General features: G+C 46.0%; 1 protein-coding gene across 1 annotated transcript; it reads left to right on the forward strand.

Annotated features, from left to right (window-relative positions):
* Positions 1–14,895: 14,895 nt before the first annotated feature.
* LOC122014376 (receptor-like protein kinase FERONIA) lies at positions 14,896–18,241 on the forward strand. The gene is made up of 2 exons (XM_042570595.1): positions 14,896–15,054; positions 15,189–18,241. Exon 2 carries the CDS (start codon positions 15,353–15,355, stop codon positions 18,014–18,016), a length of 2,664 nt encoding a protein of 887 aa, XP_042426529.1. The 5' UTR covers positions 14,896–15,054; positions 15,189–15,352; the 3' UTR covers positions 18,017–18,241.
* The last annotated feature ends 521 nt before the right edge of the window (positions 18,242–18,762 follow it).

Genomic DNA, 18,762 nt, shown 5'->3' on the forward strand with positions numbered 1-18,762 from the left:
ATCAAACAGTTTGGTTTCATCAAGAATGAAGATGAACCTTGTGTCTACAAGAAGGTTGTAGGGGATATAGTTGTCTTCCTCATATTGTATGTGGATGACATACTACTCATTGGGAAGGACATTCCTATGCTTCAGTCTGTCAAGACCTGGCTAGGGAGTTGCTTCTCAATGAAGGACTTAGGTGAGGCATCCCGCATTCTAGGGATTCAGATCTATAGAGATAGATCTAAGAGATTGCTTGGCCTAAGTCAGAGTACATATATTGACAAGGTACTCCTTCGGTTTGCCATGCAGAACTCCAAGAAGGGATTTCTGCCGATGTCACATGGCGTGAGTCTTTCGAAGACTCAAGGTCCCTCTTCTAGAGAGGAGAGAGACCGCATGGATCAGATCCCTTATGCCTCAGCCATAGGATCAATCATGTACGCCATGCTATGTACTCGACCTGATGTCTCGTATGCTTTGAGCATGACGAGCAGATACCAGTCAGATCCAGGTGAAAGTCACTAGATAGCCCTAGAGCCAATCATTTGATGATTGTAAGGACTCATTGTATCATATTCTTTTTATATTAATAAAGGCATTTATTTGGTTATTATACTTATTTGTATTAGTGTCAAATAGACTAAGTATAATAGCGTCCTTGAGTAGAAGGTTCATACCTATATCAATCGATTAGTTGAATCGATAGTGAGATGATATAGGGAACACTACTCTAAATCATTCCTAGTCGAGTATTAACATTCAGGGACAATGTTAATACAATAAGACTAGCATGTAGGTCAGCTCGATGACTTGATCTCACAAGTCATGGATATAGAGATATCAAGCTGACACATGGGTATGCATTAGAGAATGTATACTGAATGACCCGCCGTGAGAAAGTATCATGGATCGTTATATGAGTGTCATATACTTTCTCATGTGGCTATTAGTATGACTATTAGTCCTTTGACCTGAAGTCACCATGGATCCCTACATAAGGAGTTATGTACTTTAGTTTCGTCAAACGTCACCCGTAACAGGGTGGACTATAAAGGCGATTACTGGGTATGTAACAAATTATGCAAAGGGATGTGAGTGATGTAGATGGGATCTATCCCTCCCATATGACGGGAGCGACATCAATATTCTTGATAGAGTTAGACCACGAAGTGCATGGCCATGCCCAAATGAGTCAACATTAGATGTTGAGCTCATTTGATCGAGTGAGTCTACTTGGAGTTCAAGATTTAGATTGATTAGAGGATGACACGGTCTATGCCTCACATTGATCAATCTAGATGTTTAGGATAGAAGGACAATGTCACATATTGTGAGGAGTCACAATTAGTAGTCACAAGGTGATGTCGGATCTCGACATTCTTGTAACTTGGGTAGTAATGATGTGTTGCTAGATACCGCTCATTACTTATGCTCCTAAATGGGTTTAGGGGCATTGCCAACGTTACAAGAACCTATAGGGTCACACACTAAGGGCAAATAGATGGAGACTAGGTTCATTCGATGAACCTAAATGATTAGGTTCATATGATGAACCAAATTGGATTAAGAGTAATCCAAAGTAGGATAATTGAGTTGGACTCAAGTTGGTTCATGTGTTAAGTGAGACTAATTTGGACTTAGACTCATTTAATTAATTTAATTCAATGAATAGAGATTCATTAAATTAAAATTGGCTTGAACCAATGGTTAGATTAGATCAACCAAGGGATAGAAGTGGTCAAGTTTGACTTGACTTAAGTAGGAAGATGAAGAGTCATGTTTTTGACTTGACTTTGACTTGACCAATGCCACATCATCAAGGCCTCTTCATTTGGTCAAGTTTGACTTGACCAAATGCCACCTCATGGGAGTTACCAAGAGTTGTGACTCTTGATATTCCATGGGGGTTACAATGTTTAATGTGGCCGGCCACTTTGAGTGAAAATATAAATGTTTTATTTTTCATTCAAGGCTAATTGATTTTCATCTTCTTCCTCTTGCTCACAATTCTTCTCTCCCTCTTCTCCTTCTTGCCGAGACCTTGCTTGAGTGCTAGCACACTCTAAGGTTTCTTCTCCATCTCTTGCTTGTGTGGATACAAATAGAGAAGTGTCTACTTTGACACTTTTGAGATCCGGCGAACCAAGGACAAGCGGAATTGCGAAGGGCTTCGCTACAAAGGTATAAATGGTTTATCCTTATGTAGATCTACTGTAGATTAAAGTTTTCAAACTCGTACTCGTATTTTCGTTCGGTTTTACCTTGCACGAGATCCGTGGCTTGGGCGATTCGGGGTTTCCGCGACGCGAAAAGCGATTTTCGCGGCCCGAAAAACCCAACACTTCCTGGGCTACATTGTGATCGAGCGGGGCATAGAAGCGAACCCCAGTAAGATAAAGGCATTGCAGGACATGCCACCTCCTCGAAATCTCCGAGAGGTACGTCTCACCGGTCGGATAACGGCGCTGTCAAGGTTCATCTCTAAGACCGCCGATCGGAACTTGCCATTTTTCAAAATTCTCCGTAAAGCCACCAAGTTTCAATGGGACGAGGAGTGCGATCGGGCGTTCGAGGAGTTGAAGACTTACTTGAATTCCTTACCCGTGTTGGCGAAACCAGCCGTGGGTGAGCCGCTTTGCATTTACTTATCTTCAACTGAGCATGCTGTAGGCTCAGCATTAGTAAGGCCGAGCGGCGAAGAGCAGCCAGTGTACTTTTTAAGCCATATCTTAAAGGATGTTGAGTCTCGCTACACCGGTCTGGAGAAGTTGGGTTTCGCCTTGGTACTCGCCGCTCGGAGGTTGCGCCCTTACTTTTTGGCGCATACCATTATTGTGATGACAAATAGCCCGCTCGCAAGGGTACTCTTGAACCCTGAAGCATTCGGACGACTCATCAAGTGGACAACGGAACTTAGCGAATTCAACATCCAATATCAACCCCGCTCGGCGATCCAAGCGCAGTCCTTGGCAGATTTCGTGATCGAAGTACAAAAGCCCGAGGCCGAAGCTACGTGGAAAATATATGTGGACGGATCGTCCACTCGGCTCGGAAGCGGGATTGGGATCATGCTACTGTCGCCTCAGGGAGAGCGGATGCATTTATCCGTCCGGCTAGATTATCGGGCAACTAATAATGAGGCGGAATACGAAGCCCTCATAGCCGGATTGCAAGCCGCACGGCATGTTGGAGTCAGTCGGGTCGTGATCCACTCGGATTCCCAGCTTGCCGCTCAGCAACTCACAGGCGCTTTTGAGATAAACAATGCAAGACTCAGATTGTACGCAGAGGCCTTTGAGAAACTCAAGACCGGTTTCACCGAGGTAGTGGTCCATAAGATACCCCGAGCGGAGAACCAGCGGCAGACGAATTAGCCAAGCTCGCAAGCTCAATATCGCCGGTCGTCATCCAGCAACCAATCGAACAGGTATCCTTGGTAGCGCATATAGACCGGATGGAAGACCTCACATTCCCAAGCGATTGGAGGACAGCCATCATGGAGTTCCTGCGCTCAGGGACCTCACCGTCCAATCGGGATGAAGCTCAGCTACTAAGGAGGAGGGTCGGCCGGTTCACTCTCATCGGAGATCAGCTTTATAAAAAAGGCTTTCTCCCGACCGCTGCTAAAATGCGTCAGGTCAGAAGACGCAGAGTACATTCTCCAGGAGGTACACCAAGGATTTTGCAGAGGTCATCCGGGCGGCAGATCTTTGGCTAGGAAGATCCTGCTGGCCGGATACTTCTGGCCAACGCTACATGAGGACGCCGCTCGGACCGTCGGAACGTGTCTCTCCTGTCAGAAGTACAACAATTTCTCACATAAGCCGACGGAGGAAATGAAAGCATCCACCGTGTCTTGCCCGTTCGACCAGTGGGGCATGGACATCGTAGGACCCTTCCCTATGGCGACCGGACAAAGGAAGTTTCTATTGGTGGCAGTAGATTACTTCTCCAAGTGGTTGGAGGCTGAGCCATTGGCCAAAATAACCGAGCATATGGTAAAAAAATTCATCTGGCAAAACATCATCTGTCGGTTCGGCATTCCGCGTCGGCTCGTGTCTGACAACGGGCGACAGTTCGTCGGAAATCAGCTCGAGGAATGGTGCAAGGGATATGGAATTGAGCAGCACTTCACGTCTGTGGTGTATCCCCAAAGCAATGGTCAAGCCGAAGTAGTCAACCGGGAGATACTCCGAATTCTTCGGGCTTGGCTCGACCACATGGGAGGAAGCTGGGTGGACGAGCTGCCATGAGTCTTATGGGTCATCCGCACGACCCCTAAAGAGGGAACGGGAGTAACACCTTTCCATCTGGTGTTTGGAGGCGAGGCGGTTGTCCCAGTCGAAGTCGGCGTAGAGTCCGCCCGGATCCAGAACTACGACGAAGATAATGCCGAGCGGAGGCAGCTAGAATTGGACTTGATCGACGAGGAGCGAGTCAAAGCGTCCGTCCGTCTGATGGCCACCAGGCAGAGAATGAAGCAGAACTACAACCGCCGCGTGGTTCCTCGAGCATTCCAGGTGGGCGACTTGGTCTGGAAGAAAGTGAAGCCGGTCGAGAATGTAGGCAAATTGGAGGCTCCATGGGCGGGACCGTTCAAAGTTATCAAGAAGCTCCGATCGGGAGCCTACTACTTGGAAGATGAGGATGGACGAAGGCTAGAGAGGTCATGGAGCGCAAACCACCTCCAGCCCTATCGGGCTGGATGAAAGGTGCGCTGATGTAATATATTTTGAATATTCTGTTCGAATGTATTATTTGGTTGCAGGAATGAAAGCTATGAGAACAAAGCAAAGCCATGATTCTGGTGCACCAAGCGGGTAGCAGCATAATGTCGTGGCGAAGGTCCCGTGTCGTTCGGCCGGGAGTATATTATCCGAGTCAAGTGCCCGTGCCGTTTGGCAGGGAGTATATTATCTGAGCTATAAGCTCATCATGAAGACCGTCGAGCGGCGACGTTAAACTCTAGAGTCAAACCGGCGACTATAAACCCCCCGGCTTGAAGGCCGTCGAGCGGCGACGTTAAACTCTATAGTCGAACCGGCGACTATAAACCCCTCGGTTTGAAGACCGTCGAGCAGCGACGTTAAAATCTATAGTCGAACCGGCGACTATAAACCCCCCGGCTTGAAGGTCATCGAGCGGCGACGTTAAACTCTAGAGTCGAACCGGCGACTATAAATCCCTCGGCTTGAAGACCGTCGAGCGGCGACGTTAAACTCTAGAGTCGAACCGGTGACTATAAGCCCCCCGGCTTGAAGGCCGTCGAGAGGCGACGTTAAACTCTAGAGTCGAACCGGCGACTATAAACCCCCCCGGCTTGAAGACCGTCGAGCGGCGACATTAAACTCTAGAGTCGAACCGGCGACTATAAACCACCCGGCTTGAAGACCGTCGAGCGGCGACGTTAACTCTAGAGTCGAACCGGCGACTATAAACCCCCCGGTTTGAAGACCGTCGAGCGGCGACGTTAAACTCTAGAGTCGAACCGGCAACTATAAACCCCCGGCTTGAAGACCGTCGAGCTCCAACGTTAAACTCTAGAGTCGAACCGGCGACAATAAACCCCCCCCCCGGCTTGAAGACCGTCGAGCTCCGATGTTAAACCCTAGAGTCGAACCGGCGACTATAAACCCTCCGGTCGGAAAAAGACAATAAAGAGGTCGACCTGTGACTCGATATGCCGATCGGCCATGTGACCAAAGGTACCTGCGAACACCTAAAGGGAATTCCATTTAAAGACGTGGAGATGTCCAGCCGAGCGGCCCCGTTATAGAGGATACTTCGTTAAAAAGCCCTTCGGAAAGCAAGGCAAGACGAGAAACGATTAACGAGAAGAAAAAGGGGGAGACATGAACGATAGTATGTCGCGATCCGATCGGAGGATATAAGTATTGACAAAGTAAGCTAATAAAAAGGCGGGATATCTCCATTAAAAGTCAGGCCCTTAGAGCCGATCAGAAGAATTACAAAAAACACTACAAGAAAATCATAAACGCTCCTCACTCCAGGGGCTCGAAGATGGGCTCCGGAACGGCTTCCAGCAGGCCGGCCAGGTCTCGAGGAGGAATAGCGGTGTCCTCAGGGAGATGGCCCTTGGCTTTCAGGTAGACAAGTGTTGCCCGGATGGCCTCTTCGAAGGACAGGACTAGTCGATCGCTGAACTTGTTACCAAACACGTCCGATCGGAGGTAGTTCCGTCTCATCACCTCGAAGCGGTCGGACTCTCCGTCCTGGTATTCCTTCAACGCCGCTCGGGAGGTGTCGAGAGCTTCCTGAAGATCTTTCAGATCTGCTTGCAGTTTAGCTTCAGTGGCAGATCGACTCTCTTTCTCAGTAGATAGCAGGTCGGTCAATTCCGTGACGCGCTGCTCCAGCGCCCGAACCTGCACCTTCATTGCGTCTAGATCAGCAACGGCCCTATTTTTTCTGTTGGTGGCCACAGTGATCTGGTGGTCATGGGACTTGACTTGGACTTCGAGTCCAGCTACCCTGGTTTCCAGGCCGGAAGACTTGTGTCGCTCGGCCGCTAGCAGTTTTTCTGTTTTGGACAGCTCGGACTTGAGCGTGGCGTACGAGGGCCCCTCAGCCGGCGCGCCCTCCAGAAATTTGGAGTTTCTTCAACTCCTCCTCCAGTTCGGCCAGATGATAGCTGACCACAATGTTCTCCACCCATTGCTGCGTTCGGATGGGATAATGTCAGGAACCTGGTGAAGCCGTCATAATAGCGTGTTAGGAAACATACCCCGGTGGCTTGCTGCATATGGCTGTCGGCTAGCTGACCGGGAGTCATCAGGGTGACCCGACCCCTCGCATCTTCCCACGTCTTGGCGAGCGGCCCTCGAATAGTAACTTGATGCTCGGGAGCACTGGGCTAATCCGTCGCCAAAAGGAACTCCTCGGTGGGAAGACGGAGGACAAATTGGATCACTCGACGACCGCTCGGATCCGATTGGGAAGAAACGGCTCGACTGGACGATTCGCCGATCGGCGCAGAAATAATGTTCGAGCGCTTGAGACGAAGTCGGACCCGGGGCACAGAACTAACGGGTGGCGCTCCAGTCGAAGCTGTTGGCTGGTCGAGCTGGGAGGGAGTCCGATCAGAAGAAATGGCCTCATGCACGGCGGGTAGCGGGTCGGTCGTCTCTAAGGGGGCGTTGACTGGCCCAATCACCGGCTCAGCATGCTCAATGGTCGTCCGGCGGTGCTTGCGTACTATCAGTGGGAATCGCCTGCCGACCGCTCCGCGTCCTTAGATGTAGGCTGCTGATCGACCGCTCCAGCATCCCCTGTCGTTCCAGTGGCGGCGACCTGATCGGCAGACTCTCGGGCCTCAGTTGGAGTGCCTTCGCCTTCGTCTTCATGCGAGCCGACTGGCGCGATGCCTAGATCAGCCATCTCCTTGGCTACCACCGCTTCCATTTCGACGGCTTTCAACTTCAGCCGTTCGGCAACCTTGGCGCGCCACATGATGTCAGCTGCATGATAGAAGAATGAATCAGTTAGACCAAAAGGAAAAAAGACAAGGGAAGTGCTTACCCATGCTGCTCGGGAGCTTCGTTCGGATCGGGTTCAAGCCAAATATGTACAATACCCCCTCGTGAAGTAGTTTATCGATACTGAACCTCTGGCCGGCCAATAGATTGGCTGCATGAAGATAATCCGGCTGGCTCTTGTATTTACCGAGGTTAGGCTGGCTCGGCACGGTGGTCTGCCACTGGGTGCGAAAGGATGGCAGTTCGGGAAAGCGAAGGTAAAAATAATTTTCCTTCCAGTGCTTGTTCGAGGTCGGCATCTTATCGAAGAAGACGAGGCCGATCCGCGACTGGAAAATAAAAGTACCCCACTCGGACTGTTTTGGGTAGTAAAAGTAATGGAAAAATCTGGGGGCTAAGGGAATGTCGTGCAGCTTAAAAAGGATTACTACGCCGCATAGCAACCTAAAAGAGTTGGGGACAAGTTGGCCGAGCGGGATGCGAAAATAATTACAAACATCCCGGATAAAAGAGTGTAGAGGGAAGCGCAGACCGGCCACGAATTGGTCGCGGAAGAAGCAAACAATGCCGATCGGCGGATTATGGGGTCGATTGGAAGAGGTGGCTAAAACTAGTCTATGATCAGGGGGCAGTTCAAATTCATTAAGGAAGCGTCCGGCGTCGGTTCCGTCGAACCGGCTAACCATGGTCATATACCACAGGCCAGGAGAAGGACCAGAAGGCTACGAAGTGCTAGCCATCAAGGGAACAGTAGCAAGGAAAGAAGAACCGATGAAAGGAAAATGAAAGGCTTGACAGAGAGGATCAAAACTATATTGAATGGGTATGGAGACCACCAGAAAAGAAAAAAACAGAAGAAAGCAAGGACAGGAGAAGGCTTACAAGGAGCGGAGCGTGAAGGAGGGGGCGGAAGTTCGTCGGAGCACCGAGACAAGCAGACGCCCAGGAGCTGGACACGGGAGGAAGCACCGAAGACACGATGAAGGAGAAACCTGTGTCGACGCTTCATAAACCCCGGTCTCGGTTCACCACAGTCGTTCGATCCAGGTCATCGAAAGAAGCGAGGACATCGGACCGTCGGATCTGAACTCGACGTATGTTCCATCGAAGCTTACGCCCCCGCCGTACGATGACTGCAAACATGCCAAGTGGCGATCAACGATTGGACAACATTTAATGAGCGCCATTACTCGCGTTTGGGCAGCTTAATGAGGATTGGCACGAATTCCGAGGAAACCCGACGACGCCGACCGCCCCCGAAACAGTAGTGAGACAAGCAGCAAATGGAGATCAAAACTGCAAGGCATAGCCATCAACTCGCCGATCGGCCGAGGGGGCCTCCTAGAGCCGATCGGAACTACACTTTCGGGAGCGACGAAGTGAATGTCGCTCGACCAAATTCATAGTCCAGTCAGTCGGACTTACTGCCTCCTTCAACTAGTCCAGTCAGTCGGACTTGCCGCCGCCTCCTTCGACTAGACTTGAAGGGGAGGCATGTGATCCGGTGATAAGGACGGGGGACCCTCGTCGGCGGGGGGTCAACGACACGTGGGGGTCAAAGGTCAAGATAGTCAACCCGAAGACCGGCCGACCGGACGGAGCAGGCCTACCGACAGGGCCCTGTAGGCCGACCGGCCGTGAATCCTCCGAACCGAATGAAAGACAACCCGACTAGGGGTCGGGTTTCCGATGCTCAAGGTAAAAAGGTTTCAAGGGTCGAGCGAGCTGTCCGTTCGTCCGGTGCACAAGGCAGTACAGGCAGGAGCAGTCTCATCCGAGCATATGACCGATGTAGAAGTAATATGCTTGCCGAGCGGCCGATCCGCTCGGCCCCGGAACAGACAAGGAACGCAAGAGGACAAAGGAGACAAGGGATAACATCATCCTCGAGACACCTGCCGCCAACAAGCAGTAGAGTTGGCGGCCGAGCCGTACACAGAATCATACGGTGGAAGCTTCCACCATCACATCCGGGATATGCTCGGACGATTGTGGAATGACGCCAGAGGTACTTTTCTGACACAGGCTTGTTAAGGTATGTTTGGGGAAGCATGCACGCATCAGGAAACGTGTCCGCGCTTCCCCGGGGTCCTATATAAAGACCCCAGACGTCGACGAAGGTATGCATACATCTCTACTGTAGCCTCGTTACTCTGCCTCTCTCGTTGCCTGACTTGAGCGTCGGAGGGCCGTCGCCGGGAAACCCCTCCCGGCTCAGCTTCCTTGCAGGTTCGCCGGAGGGCTACACCACCAGTCGGAGACAGCGGAGCGTGCCACGTCCCCAGCGTCCGTCGACTCAGCGCTCGGATAGGATCACTCACAATTTCTCCGAAAGTATTCTTGAAATTTTTAGGTAGAGCCTTGAAATATTTATGATGGACATGATGCCCTTCGAATGATCTTTGTATTAAAATCATCTTGGACCTCTAATCATTGTTTAACAAGATTGGAGCACCTTAAATATCAACTCGACATCCTTTCTTGTGATCTTTTGTCGTTCCTTAAATATTTTTTCTCTTGGGATCCTAGAGGTCATGGGCGGAGCTTATGTTGGCCCAGTGTAGGCAATTGCCTACACTGGACCAGACAAAATGTTGCCCACATACCCCACACTGCCAGACAAAATTAAGAAGATTGGCTCCCATCTGCATATCAAGCAACTAAAATTTCTTAAAGATAATTCTTAATTGTGGGACCCAATAATTCAACTAATGCAGTAGTGGATGGATGTCAAGTAGTAGAGTAATTTTATTAAAGAACAACGCATGGGCTCCCATCTTCCGACCGCACCAATCACGGTAATTCCATGACACACCATTACACATCGACAACAAATAAGATACCGTCTTAGCAATTTTCAAAATGAAAGAAAGAGAAACCGACGACATCAACACAACTTTCTCCATGACACACCATTGCACATCCGCGTCTTGCACACTTTTATACTCTAAACTCCAAAATTGTTCGTCTCCTTGACTCTTCATAGCCAACAACCCCTTCATCTCCTTCCCTCTCTGCAGGTCGCAGCAAGCAACACCCTCTATCTTCTTTCTTCTCTGCAACAAGCAGCTCCCTCTATGCATCAAGCAAGGAATTCTGCTGAAAGGTAATCCTAATTTTTTTTCCTATTCAACAAAAAATGCAATGCAACGACACGACCGCTCGTGCTACTCAACGAGGCTGCAACGTGGTAACCTCCCGAGCGCCCACTGGCCCACCAAACAATGACGCGGTTGCTTGTAAACCAATTGTTGCCCCATGAGGTAGCGACGCGACTACCTCACGAGTGGTCTCTACCTTGCACGACCAGGTCACTTCTTAGTAGGGCAGAGATCGCATCGCTACCTAGCGTGGCAGCGAACGCTCACGAGACGCGAGGTTGCCATGTCGCTGCATCACTACACTAGCTCGTCAAATTTGGCCTACACTCAACTAATATCCTAACTCCGCCCTTGCTAGAGATATGGAAAGCTCTTGATAAAAATAGCTCATTCTAGATATATCCAATTGGTCATATGGTATTTTTTTATATATTATGTATTGTTAACTGTAAAATTAACTTTGGGTGTATTTCCTTGTAAGATGTTGTTGAATAAAGGTGATTCGTTAAACACATTAATATCATTACGCAACACTGCAATCTCAAAAAAGACATGTCATATCCATAAGTTTGCAGATATGACTGCTTTAAGCACAATTGTTGAAACGTTGTGATCTTCCCAAACTGATCTTTCCAAGCAACTGGACAATTACTAATGCATATAATCAAGACTACCCAACATATCAGGGAAACTGTGTATTTACTCATGCATTTTAAGTAAGTGTTAGATATCAAAAGAAACAGGTCTTCTCAAATATTGAGCTCTAAACACTTCAATTATACATCGACAAAAAGTCGAATAAACATGGGATGACAGTTGTTTCAACAATTCGTAGGTACTCATCTAATGGTCAGCAGGGACTCCATATGCCAATTGACGGATAGCCACCGTGCATTTATGAAGTGGTGATACACCTTTTTTCCTATCGCATCAACCTTCCATTGAAACATTCTGAATGATTTTTCAAGTCATCGACTATACGAAGGAATAATTCTCTTTGCATTCGGAATTGACATTGAAATATATCATCAGGATATGCAGGCTCATTAAAAAAGTAATCATTGAAAAGACGAGTATGTTCAACTTAATATCTTCTCCTTTGTGTTCTACTAAAAGAACTTTAAGCTCTTTAACATATCATTTATTGTTGCTCATATAGTCGAAGAATTCGTTGGTCATCTATATCTTTTGTATCTTCTATCAATTCATTTCTCCAGAATTCACGAAGTATAGATTGATCTGGATTTTTATCCATTTAAAATAAATCAAGAATTTTTCATAGTTAAAAGAAATAGAGAATTGAAAGAAAAAATAATAAGAAGGATAAAAGGTTGAGAATATATTTATAGATAAATTTTTAATAAAAAATAAAAATTAGCCGTTGTTCAATAACTAAAATTTAACGTTCTATTTTATTATTATTATTTTAAAAATTATTATTTAAAATAGAAAAAAAAGTTAATAATAATTAAAAAAGAAAACAAAAGAGCGACTCCATCACAAAAGGAAAGGAACTTCCTGACATAACTCCACAATGAGAAAAAAGTTTCATTACTGATGTTCTTTAGGCTATCTCTAATGGTTGGAATTCTAAATAATTTTCTTTAAATATTTTTCAATATGTTATATTATAGGCATAAAAACCTGTTACCTTCTTCATAATTAAAAAAAAATCTTCTTACAAATCTTAGACCTCAGTATTAATTAATGACTAACTCTATTCACACACATTATTAATTTCGAAAGAAAAAAATTTAATTTTAAATTTTCACTACTACTCTTCAATTAAATATTCCAAATCTTATGTCAATAATCGTTGGAGCTTTTTTATTTAACTTTTTGATTTGACAAATCTGTTAACTTTGCATTGGCTCTTAGAACATCAATACTCGGACCATAATTGGACGTAGCGCCCACAGGATTTGCAACCTAGGCTTAGGGTTTGGATCCAGACCCTCTGTAAATACCCAAGGTCCAATAATTTTAAAGATGTATTTGGTTCGAGGTTATTTTTGATAATTTTAGTTATCCGTCCAAGATTATCAACAAAAACCTTGTTAGGTTTAGTTATTCGATGATTCCCGAGTAATGTTCCATGCTCGACACGTCAGTAAAAGAGTCATGCAACCCGGAATGGAAAAACCTCATAAAACTAAGATTTTTCTTGATTCCGGGGTTAATGAATTTTTTTTACCAAAAATACCCTCCGATAAAAAAAATATGGAAAAAAGAGAAAAAATGTAAAAAAATATTTAAAAATGTAAAAAAATAAAAAATGTTTAAAATTTTTAAAAATAAATAATTTTAAAAAATTAAAAATTTAAAAATATATAAATTTTAAAAATAAAAATTTTAAATTTAAAAAAATTTAAATTTTTTTTAAAAAATTTAAAAATTTAAACATTTTTAAAAAATTTTAAAAATAAAAAATAAAATAAATAAATAAAAATTAAAAATGTAAAAATGTAAAAAAAATATAAATATAAATGATCCGGTGGTAAGAGCCCGGGACCCCCTAACGAGGGGTCAACGCCACGTGGAGGTCAAATGGCCAAGTAGCCCGCCGGAGAAGGGTGAGCCGACCGGACTTGGAAGAAATGGATAAGGCCGATCGGCCGACCAATGGACATTCGGTAGTAAAAGGCGCCCTGACCGGGTTGGGGTTCCGACGCTCAATGAAACAATGTCTCAGAGCCGAGAGGAAGTCACTCGCCTGGAGGCACAAGCGACAGGCGAGATGTGAGGGTCGTGCCGTCCGGCCGGCGCAGGGGATGAAGGTCGTCCGGACGATGTTCTCCATCCAGCCGGCCGGACGTACGTCCCGGCCGGCGGTAAAGGAGAACAGGAACATCTCCTGATAGCCGTCAAGTCACATGACTAAGCCATACTCCTAGTCTGACAACGGGGTGTCTTGTTGTCCCATCGAAGGCGCGATGGGACTGTTGCAGTATGACGTCAGGTAAGTTTTCTGACAGGCACACACCGAGACATGGGCTGCGGATACGCACGCGCCTCGATAGGCGTGTAGGAGCTTTTTCATCGCCCTATATAAAGAACCGTAGACTTCGCCGGAGGTACGCATTCTACAAGCTTGGGAGCTCTTTTTTCCACTACTTACCTGACTTGAGCGTCGGAGGGTCGCCGCCGGGAACCCCTTCCCGGCCCGACTTCTGTGCAGGATCGTCGGAGCTTCGGAGGCCTGTGTCATCGACTAGGAGAGCGCCACGTGCCCAGTGTCCCTTGGTTCGGCGATTCGGACAGGATCAATAAATAATATAAAAAATATAAAAACATTAAAAAAATAAAAAAATATACAAGAAAAAGACAAGTAAAAAAAACATAAATAATAATAATAATAATAATATGTATAATTGATTTTGTAACTGAGGGTAATACGGTAAAATATTAAACTAAGGTATTTATTAAAACCTTCAAACAAACAAATTTTTATTATATTGCCTAAGTTGAACCAAACAACATTTGGTTATGTTTTATTCCCCATAATCTTGGTTATGTGATTACTTGGTAATCATATAACCAAAATTATACATGATAACTTGAACCAAACGTACTGTAAGGCTTTAAGGTTTAGGTGATAATCCCATATAAATATTAAAATTGATGACAATATGAGTAACTAACCCTAATCTCTCTCAATAGAGAGGCTTTTTGTTCCCGGTCAAAAAAATCACTCCAACTCCGGTCCAACAACATATTTCAATCGTATCATATCTCATTTGTTTCTAAATTTAAAAACAAATGCTAGTATACCTTTCTTGACCCTTATGCGTTCATTATATGTCTTTCTTTTCCGATTTAAACCAATTTAAGTTGATATAGTAGTTTTACTTAAAATGGTAAATTGACATAAACTTATCTAAATTTACAACATGCATGCACATCCATGAGTTTTCTAAATCCATTTACTGTCTACTAAAGATTTATAAGGCAAAAAGAATAAAAATTTTAAAATATATATAATTAAAATAGAGAAGAAATGTTCTTTGGGGGTCCTCCAATTTTATCTAATAAATAAGCTAAGAAAAAGATGTATCTATTAAATAATAATACTAATAATAATAATAATTGCCGTGAAGAGCGTCATTAAGTGGAGACTTAAGCATTTAAATTAGCCCAATTAAGGAAGTGTTCCATTCACCTAACTGCCGTCGCTCCGTAGACTTTTAAACCAACATCTTCGCGCTGCCCACGTTGTGCGGGCCCCGCCGCCACGACCCACCTCCCCGCGTCCATCCGGCGGCTGCGATCGCACCGCATCTCGCGATCGCGCCGTTCATCCGCTGTCACACAGCTGGCACGGCGACGCGGTTGCGTTCGTAGGGAAGGGAAGAGAGCTGCCACGCGATTTGAAGGCGGAGGAGGGACAGTGATCGAAGAGCTGGAAACCAAAAAAGAGCAGCGAGCTAAAGCTTCAGGTGCTGTTCTCGTTCGCCTCGCGGATCGCATCGGTGGTATTCCCTTCTCTTTCCTCTTCTTGCTTCGTCAGTTTTGTTTCGGTTTTGCTGCTATTTTTTAGATCTGGTGCTGTGTGTTTTTTCTTGACGGTTTTGAGCTGAAAATCGCCATTTTTGGGATGAATTCGCAGGATTTTGTAGAGATGCTACTGTTTCTCTGATGGTTCTGTTGAGAGTTCGAGAGCTTGAGTGAAATCCCTAGGGTTTCTTGCAAGATCCCCTTTTTGTTGCTGTAGCTAGGGTTTCTTTCTTCCTAGATCGGAGTCCCTTCTTGTTGGAAACCTCATCTTCTCACATGAGGAACCATTTCAGATGGCCTTCGGCCTTTCTCCTTGCTTCCTTCCTCTTCTTCTTGGTAGTCGCGGCGGCGCCGGTCTTTGTCGCCGCCGCTGATAACTCTACGTACGTCCCCAGGGATTACATCCTCCTGAACTGTGGATCCTCTGGGCATGCCATTGACTCAGATTCCCGGGATTGGAACGGGGACACCGGATCAAAGTTTGCATCTTCCCTAAATGCCGACGGCTTCACTGCGTCCGAGCAAGACCCCTCAGTCCCGGAAGTACCTTACATGACTGCCAGGATCTTCACCTCCCCATTCACCTACTCCTTCCCTGTTGGTCCTGGACGCAAGTTCATTCGCCTCTACTTCTACCCTGCGAATTACTCCAGCCATGCCCCGTCCGACGCCTTCTTCAGCGTCACCTGCAACAACCACACCCTTCTCAGCAATTTCAGCGCCTTCCTGACCGCTAATTCTCTCAATTATGTCTACCTCATGCGTGAATACTCGGTTAATACCTCTACTGATGGTCTGAACCTCACCTTCACCCCATCAAACTCTCATCCACATTCCTTTGCTTTCATCAATGGTATTGAGATTGTGTCAATCCCTGATATCTTCACCTTAGGAAATCCTCAGCTTGTCACGGGTGGAGCTCCTATTCCATACACTGTAGATCCAGACATAGCAATGGAGACCATGTATCGGCTCAATGTCGGCGGGCAATCTCTTTCCCCTATCAAGGATTCAGGCTTGTATCGTGTTTGGACTGATGATTCAGAATACATTTTTGGGGCTGCTTTCGGAGTAACTTACTCCAAGGATCCCAATGTCACAATTACTTACACCACCAGTGTTCCAAACTACACTGCGCCATTGGATGTTTACTCAACTGCGCGATCGATGGGGCCTGATGCACATGTCAACCTGAACTACAACCTCACATGGATTGTTACAGTCGATGCTAACTTCTATTATCTTGTAAGGTTCCATTTCTGTGAGATACAGTATCCGATTACGAAGCAAAATCAGAGGGTATTTGATATCTATGTTAGCAACCAGACTGTTTGGCAAGAAGCAGATGTAATTGCATGGAGTGGTGGAATAGGTAAGCCTGTCTTTGAGGACTATGTTGTGGTAACATCAGGAAGTGGACAGATTGATATGTGGATTGCGCTCCATCCAGATGTTAGACTTAAACCGCAATACTATGATGCAATCTTGAATGGACTTGAGGTCTTTAAGATTCAAGATGGTAATGCTAGTCTTGCTGGACTTAATCCGCTGCCAAGGCCTGAACCGCAGGTGGATGCTAACAGGATTTATAGGCAGTCCACAAGCCACAAGAGTAGAGCTGCAGCAATTGCTGGCGGAGTGGTTGGAGGGTTCGCTTTGTTCATTGTCGGTTTTTGCCTTGTGGGGTTCTACAGGCGTCGCAAGGTGGGAGGAAAGGATGCAGTTAGCAGCGATGGGCCTTCCGGTTGGCTTCCTCTCTCACTGTATGGAAATTCTCATTCAGCTACATCAGCCAAAACAAATGCCACTGGCAGTTATGCCTCATCGCTCCCTACCAACCTCTGCCGCCACTTTTCATTCGCAGAGATAAAGGCTGCAACGAAAGGTTTTGATGAATCCCTCCTCCTTGGGGTTGGTGGATTCGGAAAGGTCTACCGTGGGGTGATAGATGGCGGGACAATGGTTGCTATAAAGCGTGGTAATCCAATGTCCGAGCAAGGTGTTCATGAGTTCCAGACTGAGATTGAGATGCTCTCGAAGCTCCGCCACCGGCATCTTGTCTCCTTGATTGGTTATTGCGAAGAGAATTGTGAGATGATCCTCGTTTATGATTATATGGCGCATGGCACACTGCGAGAGCACTTATACAAGACTCAGAAGCCACCCCTCACCTGGAGGCAGCGGCTTGAGATTTGTATCGGAGCTGCCCGTGGACTGCACTATCTCCATACGGGCGCGAAGTATACCATCATCCACCGAGATGTGAAGACCACAAACATCCTGCTAGATGAGAAATGGGTTGCTAAGGTTTCAGATTTTGGTCTTTCCAAGACTGGTCCTACATTGGATCACACCCATGTCAGTACAGTCGTGAAGGGTAGTTTTGGATATCTTGACCCAGAGTACTTTAGGAGGCAGCAACTCACCGAGAAATCTGATGTTTACTCGTTCGGGGTTGTGTTGTTTGAGGTTCTTTGTGCTAGACCAGCTCTTAACCCTGCACTTTCGAAGGAACAAGTAAGTTTGGCTGAGTGGTCAGTGCACTGCCAGAAGAAGGGAATACTCGATCAAATAATTGATCCTTTCCTGAAGGGCAAGATTGCTCCTCAGTGTCTCAAGAAGTTTGCAGAAACTGCCGAGAAGTGCGTGGCAGACGTCGGAACGGAACGACCATCCATGGGTGATGTGCTCTGGAACCTTGAATTTGCCCTCCAGCTGCAGGAGAGTGCTGAGGAAAGTGGCATTATCAGTGCCAGCATGTCTGATGAAACTCTGATGATCAGGAAGAAAGAAATTGATGATCCATCCATGGAACCGAGTATCACAACTACATCAACCACCTCAATCAGTATCGGAGGGCAGAGTCTAGCGAGTGAGGACTCTGATGGTCTGACTCCTAGTGCTGTATTCTCACAGATCATGAATCCAAAGGGAAGGTGAGCGCAAAGGTGCTTTGGTGCTTCAATCTTCGACATGGAACCTAGCCCGTTCATTCATTTTGATTTCATATCTCTTTAAAGTGTATTTGTTAAGTTTGCATTGTAATGTTATTCGATATCTAGTTTTTAAGTAACACGTAGAACTTGAGTGTATCTTGGATTGTGTACTTTTAAGAATATAATGGTTGTATCGAGAAAATAAAAGGTGGTAGTTTTGTTACTAGAACTATAATGATTTGTAATTTTAAAATATTGGGCTCGGTCTTTGCCGCTTGATCACTGTTGAAATGGTGGATTTGGTTTCCTAAATGTTCAATGCAAAACTTCAAAGAAAACTTCGCCGCCGTTATATTCGACTCTTCATGTGTGAGTCTACTCCGTTATATTCGACTACAAAATGTTCTAGCCGCGTTGCTCTGCAGGGTCATGCTTTATCAACCAGGTCGCTTCTATAATGCTTGTCATTATGCTATCGACTTTGTCATAGAGGTCGACATCTCCCGTGCCTTTGTGCCTGACCTATCATCCCGATTGTTCATACAACCAACCTTCCTCGCCGAATCAACCCCAAAACACGCTCAACTTTACGACACCCTCTAAAAAATCTCACCATTCCAAAAATTTGCTCATTTTCTTTCAGGATAAACAGAATCTTAAACTGCCTTCGAGTCCAACTTACTAGTTATTTTTGTCTAATCATGCACAAGATAATAAATAACTTGGCAGTTTCTTTAAAGAAGAAAAACA

This window comes from Zingiber officinale, chromosome 8B (genome assembly GCF_018446385.1).
Source record: "Zingiber officinale cultivar Zhangliang chromosome 8B, Zo_v1.1, whole genome shotgun sequence".
In the NCBI taxonomy this organism is placed as follows: domain Eukaryota; kingdom Viridiplantae; phylum Streptophyta; class Magnoliopsida; order Zingiberales; family Zingiberaceae; genus Zingiber; species Zingiber officinale.